Raw genomic sequence first — 22430 nt, forward strand, 5'->3', positions numbered from 1 at the left:
TATATCACGTACTGTTTTTTTCTGTTTTCCATTACATTCCTGCAATAATAATGAAATACTGATCAAATCCTACAAAACATCATCAGAAGGAAAGGAGATGCTCAGAATCCATTAGGACTCACATCACATTCTACTGAGGAGAACAGTTTCAGGTATTTGTGGTGCAAATGCAAATATTTGATATATTAATTACAGGTTCAATTTGATTTAATCAGTAAATAATGAAGCACTAATCTTAATTACATGTGAGTACCTGCATATTTACATACATATATATTATATATATAATATACACTAAACATCCTGTAGAAGTAAAGAAGACGATTAAAACGTGCATCAGTTCAAGCTGCTTATATTCAGTTGTGTGCTGTATGCAGCAGTGCACACACACACACACACACACCCATACACACACACACAAACACACACAAACGCACACTAATACACTCACTAACACTAACACACACACACATTTTAACACACACACTCTAACACACACACACACTAACACACTCACTAACACTAACACACACACATTTTAACACACACACACTCTAACACACACTCACTCTAACACACACACTCTAACACACACACATACTCTAACACACACACTAACACACACACACACACACTAACACACACACTAACACACACACACTAACACACACTCTAACACACACTCTAACACACACACACTCTAAAACACACACACACTCTAACACACACTCTAACACACACACACTCTAACACACACACCTTCCTTATAAAACAGAAACAGGCACTAATAATAAACACCGATCCTTCATTTGTACATCGTTCTCCCCTCATTTCCCTTCCAATCTCACTGTAGTACTATTTTATGAATTAAGTAACACACACCTACACGTACTTAAGCTGGAGGTTTCATAAGAAATCTGTGGTAGTTCAAGTTAGACCTTCAACAATTCATGATTAATTCACGTCTTTACTCAATATCAGCTCATACGTACGTGAGTGTTAATGCACCAGGTGTTAAGTGCAGGATTATTCCTTTACTCCAACTTTAAAGTGTTTTCCCTTTATTATTTTACTGCTACTGTTGGATAAAACAAAGCATTTTGTATTGTAACAAAGCATGTATATATTTATTACCTGTAGCTATTAACCCGGATTAGCAAACACTATTATTGCTGTTTCGTGCCCAAGCGTACAGTGTAGAAAGAGCTCGCTCTCAAGTCTGCATTGTACATTTGCGACAGCGTGACATTTTACGAAACGCATCCGTTTAAACTGTGGACAGAGTGTATCTGAAAGCCCTTTCTGCCTGTCGTCGATTCCTAATCCGCAGCAGCCATTGAACACACGTTAGGCTTCTGGTAAATGTTCAACAGCTGCTTTAAATCTTCTCCGACTCAAAACTGCACACTCGCACAACTAACTGTATGTTCGAGTAAATATAAAGTGACGATGCTGAAAAGTGACAAAATACTTTGCTATTCGAGCTGCTGTGACTAAAAGTGGCCTAAAATATCATTTAACATTTTACCTATGGCGTGTAGTGAAGATAAAACCGCTGTATTGCGTTCAAAAACATCCAGAAACATAAATAACTTTAAACTGTTCAATTAATTTATCATATTATTATTTGCAATTTATCAATTTTTTTTTTTAAAATGGCAAATTGAGATCTAATATGAAAAAATTCACATCTTTTTTTTTTAATGTAAAACATGTAATCAATTTATTTGCGACAATTTATGCTGTTTATATTATATTTTATATATATACAGTATATATATATATATATATATATATATATATATATATATATATATATATATATATGTGTGTGTGTGTGTGTGTGTGTGTGTGTGTTGGTGTGTTGGTGTGTGTGTGTTAATGTGTGTTAGTGCGTGTGTGTGTCTGTGTGTGCATGTGTGTGTGTGTGAGCTGCTCCAAGGAATTTGCTCAACAACAACAAAAATATTTTCACAATATCCACAGAATTCAGAAGGGTGCCATTATTTTGTCACGTTTGTCAAAGAGCTGACACACACCCTATTATTTTGAACTGGTAATTTGGGATGAAATCTGTCTGAATGCTCTGTTCACACACCAGTTTGTTTTCTGAATCTTCACGATTTCAGTAGTGAGTCAACATCACAATCTGCACACATCCAAATAGAACAACCTTCTAAACACATGGTGTGATTTTGTCAACATCTCTGATTCTGACACAAGGTCACTGAAATATAGTAGTTTAAACCCAAACTGTGACATTTCCGAAGATGTTAAATCCTACACATGGCTTCCTTTCTGCGACATATTTACATATTCTTTGTTTATCGATGACGTAAAATCGGAGACGACGTGGAACGAGCCGGACGATACAAAAGCACATCCACTAGATGGAGCTGAGATATTCAGCATCCATGCTGTGTGTGTGTTCCCCAGCCATCTAAATGCGCTTCAGCATGGGAAATAAAAGCCTCAAGTTCTTGAAGCTTAAAACAAAACATGGTTGTAAAGGCTTTACACCAACAAGCAGTAAGTCATCTATCAAAAAGAATGGCGTGTCGATGAGCGGCTCTGGATTAGCTGCTCGGTGTGTGATCTGCGGACGGGAGGAGGTAATTTACAGCAAGCTGATCGCCGCCCAAGTCACAGCTCAACCCTCTCTCTCTCTCTCTCTCTCTCTCTCTCTCTGTCTCTCTCTCTCACACACACACTTGGTCTGAATTCACACAAAAATCTAAGGCAATTTAGCCAGAAATAGATACAAAAAAAAGTCTCATGCTGTTATAGGAAATTAATCAATGCCGGTTGCTGCGAGTGTAACGAATAAAAACGAATCTTTAAACCTCTCTGAACTTTACACAAAATTTAATTCCTCTTTTAGTTAACGTGTTAATCACGCAAAACAAAAAGATGTGGGAAAACTTGACACTGGAGACTCCTTCTGTCAACTCTTTGTATACGTAACGCGCGTAGTCCGTCCTACGAGACTATCGGCGTGAGCTGTTGCTATAGAAACAAACAAATAAAGTGGATGTTTTGATTCTGCCTGATTTTTATGCAAGGTTATGGCAGAAAGGAAGTGTAAATACCCAGCATGCGGCACACACGGCTCGCTTGGAGGTGTAGGGTGAAGCTCCGACCCTGACAGTCGGTAAGCAAGGCTTCATGCCGTACACCCTGCTTGCTGAGAGAACGTGTCACTTGCCTGAGCTCTGGAGCACATGGGGCGCTGAAGGTGGCAGGTTTTTGGCTCTTGTTGTTGTTGTTTGGCTGGAGGTTTGGCCTGAAGCCGATGAATTAACCTAGCCGGCACGTCACGCCATGGTCTGTGGTCAGAGCTGGCATGTTAATGTAAACTCACACCTTCCAGTCTGTTATTTTCTCTCTCTCTCTCTCTCTCTCTCTCTCTCTCTCTCTCTCTCCATGTACCTGCTTAATTTATTCTGTCAATTTCATCTCCCTGTAAAGAATATTACCAGCTTTTCCCTGAGCTACTCATCTTAAATAGATACAATGCAGGCCGTTAAACTTCTTGTTATGTCGTGCTGAGCTTCTGTGCTACTGAGTTTCAAATCCAAGAGCGCCTGTGTTGGATCGGATTATCGGACTGGACCGCGATATCTCCTAAAATACAGATTCGATTTCATCAGCTGATCTGGAAAAAAAAAAGAGCTCGAGAGCCCTTGGCATTGCTTACTGTCGAGTGTGTGTACAAGAACGAGTGAACGTAATAGACAGAAAATAGATGGAATATTCCTAGCTTCGTGATGTTCATGCAAATATTTTTAGAATGAGCGTATTGGACTCGGGAAACATGTGAAACATGAATATGTAAAAAAAAAAAAAAATGATGAATTTAAAAATGCAGCTTTGAGATTAAAACCGTCAGAAAGTTTTGACCCTCCGTAAACCTCCGATATCATTCAGAATGACGCTTCAACAGCACCCAGAGCCCGAGAAACGTTTTACCATCTGTCAGCACTTATTAGATTTAAACCAATCACCTCGCAGCTCTGCCCAGCAACCTGCGGTCATCGGCCAATCGGGTAACAGAGCCTCGTCCACCTGCTCCTCGGCCACACATGGAAAACTATGCCTGGGCATGCCCCTTTGCCCCCTTCCCTTCCCTTCCCTTCCCTTCCCTTCCCCCTCAGTGGCCACTGAAAGTGATAGCGCTGTGACTCGTATCCTCAAGCTATAGCTACTGAAATGGTGATGCGAAAAAATTAAATAAAATAAAAATAACACATAGAAGTAAGACATAAAGTTTGCTTGTACAAAAAAAGAAAAAAAAATTGGAAATTATTATTTATTGTTATTCGATAAAGCTCTTTGTCCAGTCTTAACACGGTCATGTTGACGTCAGTGACGTACAGTACTGATACAATGATGTTCATAATATTCATATTGTGATAAATGATGTCACCATACACCTCTTTAAAAATGATTTCTTTTCCCTCCTTCTTAATGTGAAATAATTTTAGATAAGTTGAATGTAGATTAATTCTACATTCGTTTATCTACAGGGTTTTTAAACAAATGTGACGCTGTTATATCGTTTAGATTCAGATTTGTTTTTGATTTTTTTTGTACATTTTGGATTCGATTCAAGCGACAAGGTTCGAGTATAATTCCTGCAAAACGTATGGATCCGTAACGCTTCTGTTAGAAACACGGCATTTCTTCGGACGGAGCAGAGAAACCAAAATGTGTTAGACATCACATAACCCAGAACCCAAACAAGATTAGCTGTGAAAGTCTCTGAGAAAGATGGATTACACACAGCAGGATAAGACGAGCCAGGCGAGTGTGAAAGAAAAAAAATATAAAATAGTTGGACAAACTGACAAATGTACGAAGTCCATTCACTTCTGCAGCGGGATAAACAGTGATTTTTCTCTTATCTGTTTGTCGTCTTATAAAATAAAGAGCATTTATTTATTATTTACGACTATAGATAATAGTTAGTGGGATCAAAACATTTTAAGACGCTTTTCTGCACAACGCTGAGGTAAAAAGTGCTTATTCTGTGCAAAAGTGAGTGTGTAAAAAGCTCACAGATCACTATTGCGCAAAAGTTTGCACAGAATAAGCACTTTTTACCTCAGTGTTATGCAGAAAAGTGTCTCAAAATGTTTTTTTCAAAATTGTTTTTTCAAAACTGTTTTTTTAGAAACATTTGGAGATGCTTTTCTGCACAACACTGAGGTAAAAAGTGCTTTTTCTGTGCAAACGTGAGTGTGTAAAAAGCTCACAGATCACTTTTGCGCAAAAGTTTGCACAGAATAAGCACTTTTTACCTCAGTGTTGTGCAGAAAAGCGTCTCAAAATGTTTTTTTCAACATTGTTTTTTTCAAAACTGTTTTTTTTAGAAACATTTGGAGATGCTTTTCTGCACAACCCTGAGGTAAAAAGTGCTTTTTCTGTGCAAACTTTTGTGCAAAAGTGAGTGTTTGAAAAGCTCACGGATCATAATTTGAACCGTTGCTTGAACCGCTCGTTAGAACCGTGGTTAAGAGCATCTTTTACCTTGAAGCAGACGCGCTACAACACACAGAGCTCCAGTGGAAAATGAATCATAAACACAATGCAATCATTCGATAATAGTATTAACTCCAAATGTAGGCATCTGACAGATAATGTATGGTGTTTGAGGGTTTCTTCTTTACTTTGGTACTGCAGCTAGTAGTAAAGAGAGTTTATAACATGTTTAAGTCATCACACGCTCGTGTCGAATGACATGCGCCTCTAACCATATGTTCAAAAACACACCAATATACTAGCAGTGAATGAGATCTAATGTACGTTATACGTCTTCAAACGTCAGGCCACGCTTCCTACCTGAGTCTGATCTTTCTGTGTGTGTGTGTACTATGTGCCGAGAAAGAACGGACGGAGCTGTGACTGTTTTTAGCTCTGTGACGTCCGTTTGTCCGTATTTATAGCAAACAGTGTGTCGTACAGTGTCAGAAACTGCATGAACAAGTGTGTTAAAGATACCGAACAACCCGATACGGTTCCAGATAAGTGTGTGATGATTTACGTGTGCCGTTTGCACGACGTTAAACTGCAGGCTGTGAGCGACATTAGCCTTGCGTGTTAACTCCTGTGCATAACTAAACAAAGACTTGAAAACTAGACAAAGACGAGAAAACACGATGTAGGTTTTATTTTTGTACGCGTATTTGTTCCTCTCTGTGGCTGAGCTGTTGTGCTTCAGGATTAATTTAGCTCTAGTGAAGTGGAGCCTCGTGTTATCAACCGGTGCGAATGCAGGAGAAGAAGCACTGCTCTGTGTCTGCTCACGGAAGCCTGACGACAGCTGTATCTGACTTTCCCTGCACACACACACACACACACTCTTCATATACCTTTCTAACACACATGCTGTATAGAGATAACGAATAAGAGGTTAAATAAGTAACAAAGGTCCAATTAGTTAATATGTGCTGACATCAAATGAAATATTTATTCGTTTATTAATGAACCAACTGTATGAAAGTTTATCCATTAGGACAACACAAAGACTTCTCCTTGCTCTATAAAGAGATAAGCCAGAGTGGATTTTGATGCACATCCGAGCCTCTAAGCTCTGTGTATTTGTGTGTGTGTGAATAGAAAGCCTGGGGAAAAGGAGAGATATAAGCAGAGATCCTGCCAGCTACAACTACAAACATTGTCATTACTCCATCGTCTGCATCATTAGCCATGGCACCATGGACCCCCGAGACAACATGCAGCTCAGATAAGAGTGTGAGCATCGTGAGAGACACACACACACACAGAGTTAATGATAATAGTGATAGATAGCAATACTTCCTGAGGGACGAATATCAAATCAAAAACACCTCTCTCAAGTTCTTGTGTTACTCTTTCACACTTTTGTGAACAGTCTTTCAGTTCAGTCATTGCCTATTTTTACACCATTAATCTACTTATCTCATGATGGCTAGCAATTCATAAAGGCTTCCTCTGAGACAAGGGCATGTTGAGCTAGGAGCTAATACAGTGGCCTGGACCAATGGGAGATGTAGCGTTAACAAGAATCAAGGTTACAGACATATCTGAATAGATAGTTGACTGCAGCCTACAGGTTATAAAGGATCACAATAACTGCTCTCACAAAGCTGTTGGTGGAAATAATTCCAAGGAAAAATATTTGCCGGCCTAAAAGCGGGTGGACTGAATTACAGGTAGTCCGTAGAGCTAAATCTGGTGTCTGTTCAGTATGTCATCTAGAGTTACGTAAGACTTTTTCAGATCCGTGCAGTGATGGCTAAGCAGATCTGACCCACTTCTGTAAGTGTGTGTGTGTGTGTGTGTGTGTGTGTGTGTGTGTGTTATGCAAGGTGAACTGTAGGAGGACATGACTCACCCTGTTTCTAAACTACTATATGAGTCACCACCATCACCCCGTGTCCCAGTCTTCACACCTGGAGCGCTGGAAGGAGCCTGGGCAGAATAAATACCACCAAGAAAACAATGGCCATAGTTATGGTTTCTATTAACGTCTGCTAAACCAAGAGAACAGCGAGCTCAAATTGGAACTAAAGCATGTTACACTGGACAGATATTTCTTCAGAACACAACCAACAACCACAATCATTGCAAAACCAACACCACAACCAACAGTAAGCCAAACTACACCAAAGACCACCCTCTACAAGGACAGCAGTCAGACTACCCCATGCAACGTTAAATAACTTTCCGGAAAATTAAAATTACAAACTCTTAAAATCGCTCATGCCATGTCATTATCAGCTGATGAGTCTTTCAGACCAGGGTCACGTTAGCTGGCTAGTTAAGACCACGGTTCTGCACTCTACTGGCTCACAATATGGCACAAAGCAAAAGTCACCACTACCCATAAACCAATCCTCTTTCACACCACACATCCTTTCCCCTTCAGTGAATTAGCTTTTCTGCTAATGAGGAAAAGGGGTCAAAAATTGTAAATGCCCCAATAGAAACACACCCACAATCAGTGACTAATAAAAGGAATCTCGTCCCAGAGGCACATTACACTACAAAACTCTGAAGGAAAACGCCAGCTTCTTAAACCGAAACCGAACTGTACTTCTCAAATCGGAAACACAATCCGTATCGCGAAACATTCGAAACAATTCTCACCGTCTTTGTTTGCCATTAACAAAATCGAAGAATCCATTAATTCAACCACTAATACGGTGAGGAGTTTTTGGCGTGCCTGCTGGGTTTTATATTACAGAAAGGTGATATCTCTAACCCAAGTGTGAGAGACGGACAAGCAGGGAGAGGTACTGTAAAGCCCTCACGAAGCTAAGCTCGTTCGTCAACACCAGAAACGCATAATTCCTTACGGAAAAATCTTATTCGAACTGTCAGCCGAGCGCTTCGTGGAAGGACAAGCTGTATTTTTAATATTTTAGAAAAAAGCAATTCTGTGAAATCAGTGGCTTAGTGGTTAGCACGTTCGCCTCACACCTCCAGGGTTGGGGGTTCGATTCCCGCCTCCACCTTGTGTGTGTGGAGTTTGCATGTTCTCCCCGTGCCTCGGGGGTTTCCTCCGGGTACTCCGGTTTCCTCCCCCGGTCCAAAGACATGCATGGTAGGTTGATTGGCATCTCTGGAAAATTGTCCGTAGTGTGTGAGTGTGTGAGTGAACGAGAGTGTGTGTGTGCCCTGCGATGGGTTGGAATTCCGTCCAGGGTGTATCCTGCCTCGATGCCCGATGACGCCTGAGATAGGCACAGGCTCCCCGTAACCCAAGGTAGTTCGGATAAGCGGTAGAAAATTAGTGAGTGAGTGAGAGAACTCTGTGAAATTATGTTCCTTAAACAACATGGCATCCTCATTTACTGACAACAGTCGAGATGTTAACGAGTGCCGAAACGTTATTGTATCTAAAGCAACAGCTCATTCACAGTAAATGTGCCATGGAAATGGATTCTAAAATGTGTGTAAACGTTGATACACACATCACTGTGAAGCTGTCTATAAGGAGATGTTTAATTATCTAACATTCGTAGAAGGAGCCTTCGGTCTCCGAGTTAGCAGTCAGCGGTAAAGCTGCAACCCAAATACTTTTTGGTTTCGTAGTTGCAAGGAACACACAATGACTGTTTATCTCTGCTATAACTTAAGGTCTAACTTTTTGCGGATGTTCCACATCAATAAACGTGCCACTGTTATGTAAAAGTGGACGGATGAAACCCGTTCACGACAATATCTCATGTGAGCGTCCTCTCGGAAGCCTGGGAAATGACAACAAAAACACACAAGAGCGCTGATACCAGTGCGTTGTTGTCATTTATCCAACGGTCACCAGAGGTGGACGTCTTGACACCTACAGGCCTGTTTTCAACTGTCAACAAGTCAACAAAATGTTGCCTGCTTTGTGGTCACCCAGCATGTGCGTAATGGGCAAGGCAGGGGACATGGGGTCATGTGACCGGGAAAAGCATATCAGGCATTGCTGGCCATTAACGTGAATGCGTGGGCTGAAATCTAAAATTACAAACAGTGACTTTAAAACTATATACTGACCCCTTTCGTGCCCTCAAGCACACCTGCTGGCCAACGAATGTGGCGCTGGCACTTGGGAAAATTTATGAAGCGGACACCTGGCAGAGAGTCGTTGAAGGCTTCAAGAGGGCAGTGACAGGCAAGTTCAATTTCAGCAAAAAAACAAGATGCCTCTTTATGGAAGACAAAACCGGGTCAACGTGGTGATAGGGTGTCGTCGTTGTGGCATAATTACCTCGCAAATTGTCTTCGGTTTGAGACGCGAGCGACTAGACCGCACCAAGCTGTGAATTTGTGGCCTGCTAAGATAAACGTCTTTCACCAACACTGAACCTATCAATGCCAGTGACAGGAACAGGTGAAGACAGAATATAAATCATGTTTAAAACACTGCTTCTGCTTGACGTTAAGTCCATCTTCATGGCCAAAGTTGCAAGGTTCAGATTTATTCAGCAGAACACTACATGAATATCATGTTCCTATTCATTTGTTCATCTTATTGCTCCATAAATTCAATCACACATCCATGTCCAAGCCTACGTACAGTGTTCTCATTCAATCACTCGTCAGCGTCTCTTCTGTCTCACCCTTATTGCGTTATTTAGTGCCCCGGTGTTACTTTGCACCCTCGTCCCTGATTTTCCGGTTGACTGATGGGCAGATTGACTGGCTGACAGCATGCAGTTTTCTCCACATGTACTTCTTTGGTTTCAGAGGAATGTGCTCGATAACCCCTCCCTCAAAAAACTCAGGATCAGACTTCGATATCGGTTGCGAAAGACGGAGAGAGTCGTGCGTATCAGTGTACTAACAAAGTGACATTTACAAGACTGGAGACGAGAGCGTGTGAATGCAGGAGACGCCGGCTGTTAAATACGGGAAAGGTTTGTCCATTAACAGCTAATGAAGACCTTTACAAGACCTCTTCTGTAATCTTTGGGGTGGTGGTGGGGTGTGTGTGAAAGTACAACAGTGGTGAAAGTACAACATTTTACCAGCCTCTGTTCACCTTATCCAGAGTGACTTACATTTTTATTTCAGTTTATACACCTGAGCAATTTGATGGTTAAGGGTCTTGCTCAGGGGCCCTGCAGTGGCAACTTGGTGGAACTAGGATTCGAACCAATGTCCTTCTGATCAGTAGTCGAACGCCTTAACCACTGAGTTACCACATCCCTTATATGGGACAAACTTCTACACTATGTCCCAGCCCCGGACGTGGGTCTTACACTACAGCAGTCACAGTAAAAATGGTTCAAGGCAGCTCAGTTAAGATATTCTGGACTAGAGGTCTTCACGGGTCCACTTAGATCCGAAAACCCGAGGTCCGACCCGAGAGGATTCGGGTCTAAAGGTTTCACGTGTGCCTCGGACACGGGTCGGGTATAATAATAGCGGCATCGGGTCTCGGGTAATTTAAAATGAATGTGTTTTTACCGAACGGACCCGAGAAGATCCGAACTACTGTATCTCGCATGTGTGCATCGACTCGAGTCCTTTTCCAACCTCTCCTCTGTTTGCCAAGACCGCTTGCGACATCGTGTTGGGGACTCTAATTTTTTCGGGTTTGTCTCGGGTCGGGTCTTTCTTAAAAAAAAAAAAAATATGCACGTCGGGTTCGGGTAAAAAGTGATTCGGGTCACTTCGGGTCGGGTACATTTCTTTAGACCCGAGAAGATCTCTATTCTGGACAATTTCAGCTTTTAGAAGGAGTGACAACATACAGAACATATCAGTACTAAAAACACTGAAATTCTTGGGGTTAACACAGACTAAATGTTGGCAGTAAATCTGAAGGCACATTTGCACATTTGGATCATATCCACCATGTGTCTTTTATCTTTTATGACTCCCTCTTTTATCTGCAAAGGGGTGACGTGTTTATCCTCGTAAATTGTGCTTTACACCTGTGTGGTCAAGAGGAACCCCTTTCCAGTGGCCAGGAAGGGTGTAAAAGGCAATAAATAAACAGAAGGTAGGACGGAGTGACGCCGAGTCACGACACATTTGGGATTGTGGAGTTTAAAGTAGAGGGGTTTATGTCCAGGCATTCCGGAAGCTTCAGGGAGGTGAGTACGACCACATGTTCAAACACCGTCCGGCCAATCCTGAGACAGCAACGAGGACCTTGACACACCACGGGGAGCTGCGATCTTTACGCTATAATATGAATACACGTGAACACCTTCCACAGAAAAGTCCTTTCTAACTTAAAATCATTGACAGCTCGGAAATCGTTTCCAATGACGTCCAGGACGACGGTCGTCTTTTGGCTCGTGACGAAAAAATAATAATCGGATCGTTATCGCCTGCTTGTTTAGCCGCAAAGCTACCGCATGACTGTGCTGTGAGCTCTCCTGAGAAATCTCAGAGAATCTGAATACAGCACAGATGCCAAGAGAAGAGCTATAAAAAAAAAAAACAGCCCAGACGACACACACACACACACAGAGTTAGAATTCAGTTGTTTATGAAAGGATGATGTAGATCTGTGTGGTGAACAGTTCTACATCACTAAATGAGGTGAGAAAGGAAATGGGATACAGTTTTAAAACACTGCAGACCTGTTTATAAAAAACGTGACTGAGCAGACTAGTGACCACTACCGAGGCCAGGGGTTAGGGTTAGGGTTAGGGTTAGGGTTTCCTTCATTTTTCCTTCCAAGTGCACAGTGAGAGACAAACCGGCCGTGACGCCACAAAGATTACACCATACAGGACGCAATAAATGCCCAGCTGGTCTGAGAATTATCCAGAGCATGTGAAGCGTCACTGATGCCGTTTCTTCTTGCCCCCCCTAAACAATATCGCGTGCAGATGAAAGCCTTTGAAGTGACCAGAAACTTCATGAGCTCAGCTGTTCCCTCAGTCCCAGAGCTTCAATAATGAAATAAACCCAAGTGCTAAGGCAGAATGAAATGACGAGGAATAAGAAAGTTGTGTGTTGCGATGTGTTATAATGTGTGTACACGTGTGTGTGTGTGTTACTGGGCGCCATGTAGAATGCACATGCTAAAAATAAGCAGGTGATACCATGACATTGGTTCTTTTCACTTATTGGCTGGAAAGGCACGAGACAATACATCACACATAACGATAATAAGGGTGTTGTCTCACACACACTGTCTCTCTCTCACACACACACACACACACACACTTTAGCAACTTTGGATAGTGTGTAATGGGCTGCACTAGAGGCCTATAATTCCATATATAACATCTGGTTTATTATTATTATTAAAAAAAACTAAAAAAAAACTTGAGCTTTAGAAACCAAGCCAGCATTCTGACCAATCAGATTCAAGAATGAAACGGCGCCCTGCCGTGTTCTGCTCAGGGACAGGGACTCGGACTCCTTTAATTTTAGAGTTTACTCAGACGCCTTTTAACCAGCTGCCGGCCGGCCGTGTATATTGGTGACAGCGTAGCTTCATCTCACTTCTGCTGCACTGTACAGCTTATCACACATAATATAATCTGCTTCACACCATGCGCAGGCCTCCAGAAAGGTTGGGCGTTAAGTAATTAAGACTTAGCTCACATTTCTGGTTTCTCTTTACGTTCATCCTACGAGTCATGCGGCTCGAAATGGGACACGGACATCAGCTGATACGCCTTCGCAGTTAATTACAGCATAAAAGATGCTGTAGGAATAACGACGTCCATCTTTTAAACAGTCCAGCAGATCCACCTGGGTTCACGTGCATGCTGCGTTTCTCTGGATGGAGAACATTTATGATGTAAAGTGAAAACATTAATAATAAAAAAAGGACTTTAAGTTTGACTCATGAAAAAGATTTATTCAGTGATGCCATCTACACCTGACTGGGTGGTGTTTGGTGCTTGGGCTCATTAAAGGTGGGGTCTCCGTTGTTTGAGAAATGCTTCAGAAAACTGAGTCGGGACGACAAACAAAACAAAAACAAAACTAACGTGTAGCCAATGAGCAGAAAGGGGCGTGTCTTGTCAATATGGGCAGAGAGAGTGTTCAGTGTGCATGTGTGATATTAGCAGAAAGCGGTTTTAACATTGACATGGAGGATAAAAACAAAGAAAGAAAGTGAAGAAAGTCTTACGATAAGGTAAGAAGTAGGACGTGTTAATATAGGATCAGCTTTCCAGTGCTGGAGAGAACTGAAGATGCAGGAAGTTGGTCACATATTCACAGATTGGAGTTTCCTGAGTCAATAACTCCTGAGCTAAACGCTGTTACTACACAAATAACACCTCTTTTCTATCGTAGTAATGTAGAGACGCAGCTACAACCACGTTTTGTGTAGTAACAGCGTTTAGCTCAGGAGTTATTGACTCGGGAGACTCCAATCTGTGAATATGTGACCAACTTTACTTAAGACGCCGAGGCGCTTTTTTCCTTCTCGATAGGTGAGTAACGTTGGTTTTGCTTTGTTACACAGAACTAATATATGCCTTTGTCCTTTACATGATTATGCTTGTGTGTCATTTTTGCTTGTTTGTTTATCTGTAATCGTATTGTTCTTCCCTTCAGCTATGATAGACACATTTCTTTCCATTAGTTGCCTGGGTTACGTATGTATGTGTGGGCGGAGCTATCAGTACAGGGGTGGGACCCATTTGGGTTAGGGGCGTGTTTGTTTTGGTGATTTCAAATGTCAACATTGGCTTTCAAACAACGGAGACCCCACCTTTAACTTAACAACACTGATCACATGGCTAGTGTGGACCATGCTTTACAAATCCCACCTCTGAGAAGCACAGGCAGCATAATGTAAATCTGCCACACATGACATATTTTTTTAGATATCAATAGGATCAGTTTTCTGCTCGAAAGCTTCAGAATGGAATACGCTTTTGAAAAAAAGTGTTGGAGACACGTCCCCAGTGTCAGTTACACTCGCGCGAGGGTGCAGGCGAATCGAGTGCTCAGTGCCAGTGTTCAGTGCTCAACGTTACGACGAAAGGTTAGCGTAAAGTGCAGCGCCTTTGAGTCCGTAGTGATTTTATCAGTATTATATATAGCAGTAAAGGCTGAGTGCTGAAAGTGGGACATAACTTTAGTGTGTTTTGTAAAGCTCGGTCGTTGTAATGCTGCATGCAGCAGGCTCTCAAACGGCCCCGTCAACCTGGACGTACTTAGTCAAGACGTCCATTTCACATAAATAACGTGCACTAATCGCACTAATAATCTCCCAAAGAACTACAACGTTCTTTTATTATGAATACTTTTGAAAAAAATAACTGATATTCTAGTCATTTAAAGCGCTCATGTTGCATAAACGCATCGAAACAGCTTTCAGTACTCAAAGAGCAAAAGGAAAGAAAAAAAGAAAGCTCCAGGAAGCCATTTAGCATTAAGATTAAGCCCAGTTGCTTCTGCATGTCAAGGCAGTAATGAAGACTTTCCGGGCAGCGACACTAAATCAGCAAACATACAAAGACCTTCACACTTGGGTAAAACTAAGAGTAGTTGTTGGTAGTTGACAGCAGCTGAAGCCTTACACATCTTCACCATGTCAAAGTCAGGAATTTTTATTCGAGCAGAACATAAGTGAAGTGAGAAGAAATGCTTCCTTAGAATTTAACTCCGTTAAATGATAAAGAGAATAAAATCCTGAGCCGAGTCGATTGGTCGGAAAACCGTTGCTCGGACACTAGCGCAGCTTCATATCAAACATCTCCTGATGCTATAAAATCTCCTGATGCTATAAAATCTACTGATGCTATATACTATATTTATATAGTATATAAATACTCTTATTATCTAAGAGTAATAATGAATGAACTTGAGGTGTGGACTATTGAAAACTTTCACTTGTTTTCAAACATTAAAATGTTTGCTAACCGTCCTTTCCTTTGCTTTGCGACAGAGCGAGACAGCAAGGCCGCGACCTTCGGCTGTTCAAGAAGTCAACGCTTTCATCGTTTATTGCTCTAAAATAGTTCTAAAAGAACTCGCCATAGCAGTAATGTCAATAAAACAAAACCGTTTACTCCACAGAATGGTGAAGAGAAACCGAGGAAGACTTTTGAAACAATGAAATCTGGAAACTGATTCGATTTCCAACAGATAACATACTTCATTTCACCTAAAAAAAACTCCGCCAGATCAAACTACGTTTCTAAACCTGTGGAGTGAATTTGTACTTGTGTAAAAGGGATAAAAAAAAGCCATATAAACCATATATATACGTATATATATATATATATATATATATATATATATATATATATATATGTCAAAGATCTAGATTTACGTAACGTTCGTTTCGTTATTTATTTCCTACAATTCCTGCACGCATTGTCATCACTAAGCTCTGTGGATCTGGGTCAGGTTGTTCCTCTCAGGAACATGAGTGTGAGGCAGGAATACACCCTCGGACTGGACACCAGGGCATCACAATGGATCCCACTTAGGCGCCAATCCACCTACCAGCACGTTTTTCAAGAGGCTGAAGGAAACCAGAGAACCAGGAGCAATGGGAGAAGGTGTGGAACATGAGACCTTGCAGCTGGGGGACACTTACAGATCGAGATAACGTCTGACTACGGCTCCAATTCCTCTATTTTGAATGGCGTTGCTGAATAAAGACGTTGCTGCTGTGTTTTTATTAAGAAACGCATTATTTTACAATGTTGTTCAAACCAACATCATTCAGGGAAGTTGATTCATTCTGTTTTTTTGATGAGACTTTAAATAAGAAATATTCAAAAACATCATAACTTTTTTTGCCCAGGTAATGGGGGGTGGGGGGGAAGACATTTAATTGAAATGAAGTGTGCCTACGTACAAATTAAAGAAAAAATAAATAAACAAATAAATAAAAATCGACCTAGAGTGGGATAAGTTCTGAGTAAATTCTTCGCTCGTTGCTTTTGCTTTCCTACTAAAACTCTCGGCACAATGTGATGTAACATTAATTCAGTTTTCTTATTCAATACAGTTTCACTATTCAAGCTAAAGAGGACCCAGAATTAACCAAACCTTAATGAAGCTCTATATTGTCTTAAGAATGAATGGAATTTGTTACTGTAAATATCCCAGAAGAGCAGACACTAACGGAGGAAGTGTGAAATTGGCCAGATTTACAGATGACTTATTTTTTGACGTGGCAGTAAATACAATAAAAAAAAAAAAAAAGCTTGGAATAAAAGACACATGCTTTCCAGTCAGTGTCACCGTGTTTAATATTAAAAGGTTAAAAGAAAGTTCCCTTACCTCTGGAGGTGGTCGAACGAAGGTGCCGTGTCCACTTTTCCCTGCTGTTTACTTTGGCCATTCTCAAAAATGTTCTTGTCCCAAGACTGGTTCATGCTAGGAAGCCACTCTTTACCTGTAGAACAAGAAGTCGGATATGAAACAAAAGCTTCCCTGTATGGTGACCGAGCAGAGTGGGATTTCCGTCCCGTCGAAGTCTGCTTCAGCCTCCTGCTCGCTGTGGCAGGGTTTTTACGCTTTAACTTTAAAGACTCCAGCAGGTTGAAGAAATCAGCCAAAGCACAGCCTACACTCGTAAACTTGGAACGGCGACTACAAGGAGTATGACAGGAAGCAGGAGTTGAAAGTCTCTTGGCCACTTGGGAGTCCTGGATAGGACTGAGGGGGGGATTGATCCCCCTCCTCCAACCCTCCTCATGACCCCTCCTCTCTCTCTCTCTCTCTCTCTCTCTTTCTCTCTCTCTGTCGTGAGAGATACCACACATCCCACAGATGGACTACTCTGTCCTCTGTAAACTAATTTAATAGCTTTGCTTCGAACGCACGTGACCAGATCCGTGGTCTCCGGATCACAGGGTCAACATTACAAAGGCAGCTTTGCTTATAATAATAAATATAAAAATAATACCCACTGGTAAACCCACTGCTGGCAGTGTAACAGCAGCACTAAAGCTCTTTCCGAGGTTCCACTTTACACCGAGCGTCTGCTGTTAATTACAGCTTTCTGTCACACAATAATGATTTATAATAATATCATAATGTCAGATTTCGTTACGATTTGATTCTATTGTGACCGGTACAAAACGGATTAGAAAGGCTTCGTGTCTTCGTGTCTCCAAGTGGAAGGATTTTATTCCAAATTCATCATCACTCACTACATCAACACATCGTCTGCTTAAATGACTAATGGCGAAAGCGAAAGAACATCCCATCAGTTTTTTTCCTGACAACTGAGAGCATGAGAGCAGGTCTCTGAATAACAATCCCCCCCTGTGATTTTTGGCACAGGAGAGAGAGGGGAGACGTTGTTTATTCACCGGCACTATTTATTCACTATTAGTGCAACGACTTCTGGATTAAAAGCGTAATAGCTTTAAAGATGCCAAGTATCTTTCGCACCGCTAGCCAGAAATCCTGTAACCTTTAAAGCAATGTCCTGCAGCTGAAATTATTTAACACGATGCTGTATATGTGTTTGAATAGAAATCCGCAACGGACGTGTGGCCTAACCTGCAACTTCCTCAAACTCCTCGTACTAAATCACTTTGGTTCTTAACTGGTCTCGAATACAGTACATTTACATTTACGGCATTTAGCAGACACCATTATCCAGAGTGACTTACAACTGAGGGTTAACAGCCTTGCTCAGGGGCCCAGCAGTGGCAGCTTGGTGGACCTGGGGTTCGAGCCCATGACCTTCTGATCAGTAGCCCAACACCTTAACCACTGAGCTACCACATTCATTCACAAGTACATTCATGCACTTGTTCATTTTGCTGGTACCCAAAGTATAAACCAACTAGTAGCCAAATTAAACCACTGTGACCCTAAACAGGCAGTTACTAAAGCTCTGTGTTTATAATAACGACCGTGGCCTCTCGGTTTGTCCCGCACGTTTCAGAACCGATACGTTTGTACGTTATGCTCGTCCTGTTCACATCTCTATTTGTATCTGGCTTTTGGTTAAATCCTGATTATCTACAGTATAACTATTTTAGTTATAAATAACACCTTTATTATTTAGTTATACTTTATTCACTAACACCCTTATCGGGCGTCTCGCTTTCTCATTGAAGTCATGATGGTGCCCAGATGTTCCAGATCATTTTTCCGGGAATCTGTTCAGAGTACAGCTGGGAATGTCATTCAGGAAGAAGGAGGTAGGGGGAGGGGGGGGGGGGGGGGTCCAACTACAGGGTATTAGCACACACCTGCCAGTCTGTCCAGTAGTTGAGTGATTACTATAAAAACAAAAAAAGGGAATTGAACACACACACACACACACGGACATAATTATCTGACATATTTATTTACTTATTGTTAGTTAGTTGGTGGCACGGTGGCTTAGTGGTTAGCACGTTCGCTTCACACCTCCAGGGTTGGGGGTTCAATTCCCGCCTCCGCCTTGTGTGTGTGTGGAGTTTGCATGTTCTCCCCGTGACTCGGGGGTTTCCTCCAGGTACTCCGGTTTCCTCCCCCGGTCCAAAGACATGCATGGTAGGTTGATTGGCATCTCTGGAAAATTGTCCGTAGTGTGTGATTGCGTGAGTGAATGAGAGTGTGTGTGTGTGTGTGTGTGTGCCCTGTGATAGGTTGGCACTCCGTCAAGGGTGTATCCTGCCTTGATGCCCGACGATGCCTGAAATAGGCACATGCTCCCCGTGACCCGAGGTACTTCAGATAAGCGGTAGAAAATGAGTGAGTGAGTGTTAGTTAGTTAGTTGGCTAGCTAGTTAATTAGTTGGTTATAAAAAAAATAAAGAAAACTGATTTCCAAAAATCCCACAATCAATCATCAAGCAAAAATCGAATTCTGTGCTATTTTATTATTTTAAACTCAGAGACAGATTTTTTCTTTTTTATTTTTTATTGGTTGCTTGTTTCACACATACCTGAAACTCGACATATGATACAGGACGTCTCGGTGTTAAGCGACTTTGGAGTTTGTTGCTCGATGGTGGGTGGAGATGTTCGATTTACATGACCCCAATAAAACAGACTTAGAGCTCCGGCTCTCAACAATGGCTTGTAAATGCCGCTGATTTTGTGTCATGGATTGTTGTAACAATGGGTTAGGGTTACAGATGGAAAAAATACCCAATGACACAATGTACCACCCAATGTCATATATATTTAGTGGGTCCTATACGTTTAGTCAACTCAGGAATTAACACACTAGTAAAAATCTGACTTAGAAAGCTATTCTTCTAAAAGAAAATCCTTGTCATTCAGTACAAACATGCATTTTTAAGTGTAAACACAAGCCAGCGTCTAAGTCTAAGATTCGGATCGACAGAAGACTGATGAAGCATGAGATAAGGTACAATTCCCAGAGAATTATCACGAGGCCTGAAGCATCAATCTAAGTTGAAAAAAAAATATCTAAATTAAAAGAAATAAATTCAAAAAAAATTGCGAGCAGGACAACATCCTAGAGCTAACATAAATAATCACTTGAAATTCTGAAATGAAAAGAATTGACGATCATGATCATGAAAACGCGTAAGTTCATATTTATTTGATAAATATGCAACGGGTCTTTCATGGTAAACATGTTTTTATTTAGTTATTTGTTTTTTCCGCATGAAAAACCATCATCCATCGTTACCCTCGTAACATCGTTAACCTTGATGACTTTTACAACACCAATTCCAAAGGATGTTCACCTCAAACACACACTGATGTACAAGCAGTTTAACACATATTTTACACCAAGATGACTGCAGTATGGTACCTTCCTAACAACCCCTTCTGTTCCCACCCAATCCTACAGATATATCTGACAACTAACTGCTAACAAACACCTCATCAACCTTCTCATCCAGGGAACAAGACGTGCCGAGACTAGTAGGGAGGCTGGATGGACCTGTAGGTCCCCAAAAGGCTACACGTGGATGATTGGTTTCACCAGGTAACAGCACCTCCTATTGGTTTGTAGTAAAATTGCAACGGGGCAGAACTAATCTCTAAAATCTATCATAGTAACACGACACAATTAGTAACTGCTTTATCCGTACAACATTCTTAATAACCTACAAATTTGCTATAAATATTCATTCTGCCTGAACTAGTGATAGGAGTCGAATTGTTCGGCTCACCAATAAGAACCGACTCTTTCGGTCCACTTGAGTCAGCTGAAAGAGAAATTATAGAAAAAAGAACTGTATAAAACACAGCACCTTTAACATACTGTAGCAAGCTAAACACGTCCTAGTAAACCTGCAATACAACAAAGTAAAGCTCATTATGACCATGAAAATACGAAATCAATTTTGTTTATAAAATGACATAAAAACCGCGCAGAAGCCGATTAGCTAAAGCTGCTAATCGGATTTATTCAAACTCGCACGTGAGCTTAACGGTCATTCTGATCACTGTGGAAGCACAAATATATTTTGGTACTTTTATTTTATTTTATATTAATAATAAATATGTAGTTTCTTTGCTGAAACCGTAACTAAAGATTAATTTTCCGCGCAATTATTATTGTTATTGACCTGGGTTGCCAGATGACGTCGTTTTAAAAACGTTCGTGGGTTGTCACGACAACATCAAATATTCAAGTGTAACATACATCACCTTTAACAGCATTAAATCACATTTCCCACCGAATGTGAGACATTTACAGAAACAACTAACCACATGAAATTATTCTGTATATAAGTTACTGTTAACACACCAATGTTGATCGGTTGTCTAGAACAGAACATTTCAGTGTGTTCCTCTTAAACCACAGCAAGTTGATCAAAATCACATTATAAAAAAAATAAAAATAAAATAAAGAGCAACACAACAGCATTTTTATCCATTTAGTCAGTTACGTTTACAGACGTTAAACATGTCACAATAAACTCTTTAGGTTGCGGAAGCAGTTGATCAGTGCATCATGTTGGTAAGGACCCTGATTCACTAGACTAGACACTGGGACAAGTTACTGTAAAAAAACCCAAACATATAAAACTGTTAACATAAACAGACTTCTATAAGGGTATTAAAGCATGAATTTATTCAAATAAGCATCTCAGAGCTACAACACAGAGAACAAGCTTCGTAGATTTGCAGACAAAGTTGGCCGATGTCATTTCCAGTAAGAAAAGTAAAAAACCAGTAAAAAAAAAACATATCATGGGTTTCGCAAGGATTAGTGTGACTTTATTAAGTAGAAGAGAAAAAGACAGCACTGGAATTGGTGGCCTTCCGGATCAGTGGCCTGACTACTGAACCAAGCTCTAAACAGTCGTTTCCTCTCTTTGTCTATCAACAAAACAGCTCAACGTGTTAGAGAAACGTTCGGCTTTACCTCTTACTCATGCTGCAAACTATCGATCTTCTTTTCTTACACTAATACTGAAATAAAAACCAAGAACAGCAGCCGATATAAATACATAAGGTATTTATTTACAAACTATTACCTTTAATGTGTTTTTATTATTATTATTATTATTATTATTTAAGGACATCACATTCTTTAAACTCATACACACTTGCATCATAAAATGTAATAAATATAAACTCGTATTTAAAATGTACAAATACAATAAAAGAAATACTAACAAAACCAGTCTCTATAATTACTCTACATTCTCTGTATCCGATCTCAGATATTTTTCATATAGTAGTGACTAGTAATGACGTGACATACGGCTAAGTACGGTGACGCATACTCGGAATTTGTTCTCTACATTTAACCCATCCAAAGTGCACACACACAGCAGTGAACACACACACGGAGCAGTGGGAGGCCATTTATGCTGTGGCGCCTGGGGAGCAGTTGGGGGGGGGGGGGGGGGGGGTCAGTGCCATGCTCAAGGGCACCTAAGTCGTGGCCGACCCGAGACTCGAACCCACAACCTTAGGGTTAGGAATCAGACTCTCTCTATTAATCAACTATTAGGCCACGACTTCATAGTGTATAAATATGAATATATATATTTTAGATATTTTTTTCATATATAGTGTATTAATTTTTTCGGTAATTTTTATTTTCTTGAATGTTTTTTTTTTTTTACACT

General features: G+C 40.8%; 1 protein-coding gene across 1 annotated transcript in view; it reads right to left on the minus strand.

Annotated features, from left to right (window-relative positions):
* rbm20 (RNA binding motif protein 20) overlaps window positions 1-17003 on the minus strand; it is a 43710-nt gene extending 26707 nt beyond the window's left edge. The window contains exon 1 of the mRNA XM_060859288.1: window positions 16699-17003. Within this exon, the coding sequence (XP_060715271.1) occupies window positions 16699-16793 (95 nt within the window). The 5' untranslated portion in view covers window positions 16794-17003. The remainder of the gene's footprint in view (window positions 1-16698) is intronic.
* Between the last annotated feature and the right edge of the window lie 5427 nt (window positions 17004-22430).

This window comes from Tachysurus vachellii, chromosome 23 (genome assembly GCF_030014155.1).
Source record: "Tachysurus vachellii isolate PV-2020 chromosome 23, HZAU_Pvac_v1, whole genome shotgun sequence".
NCBI classification, from domain to species: domain Eukaryota; kingdom Metazoa; phylum Chordata; class Actinopteri; order Siluriformes; family Bagridae; genus Tachysurus; species Tachysurus vachellii.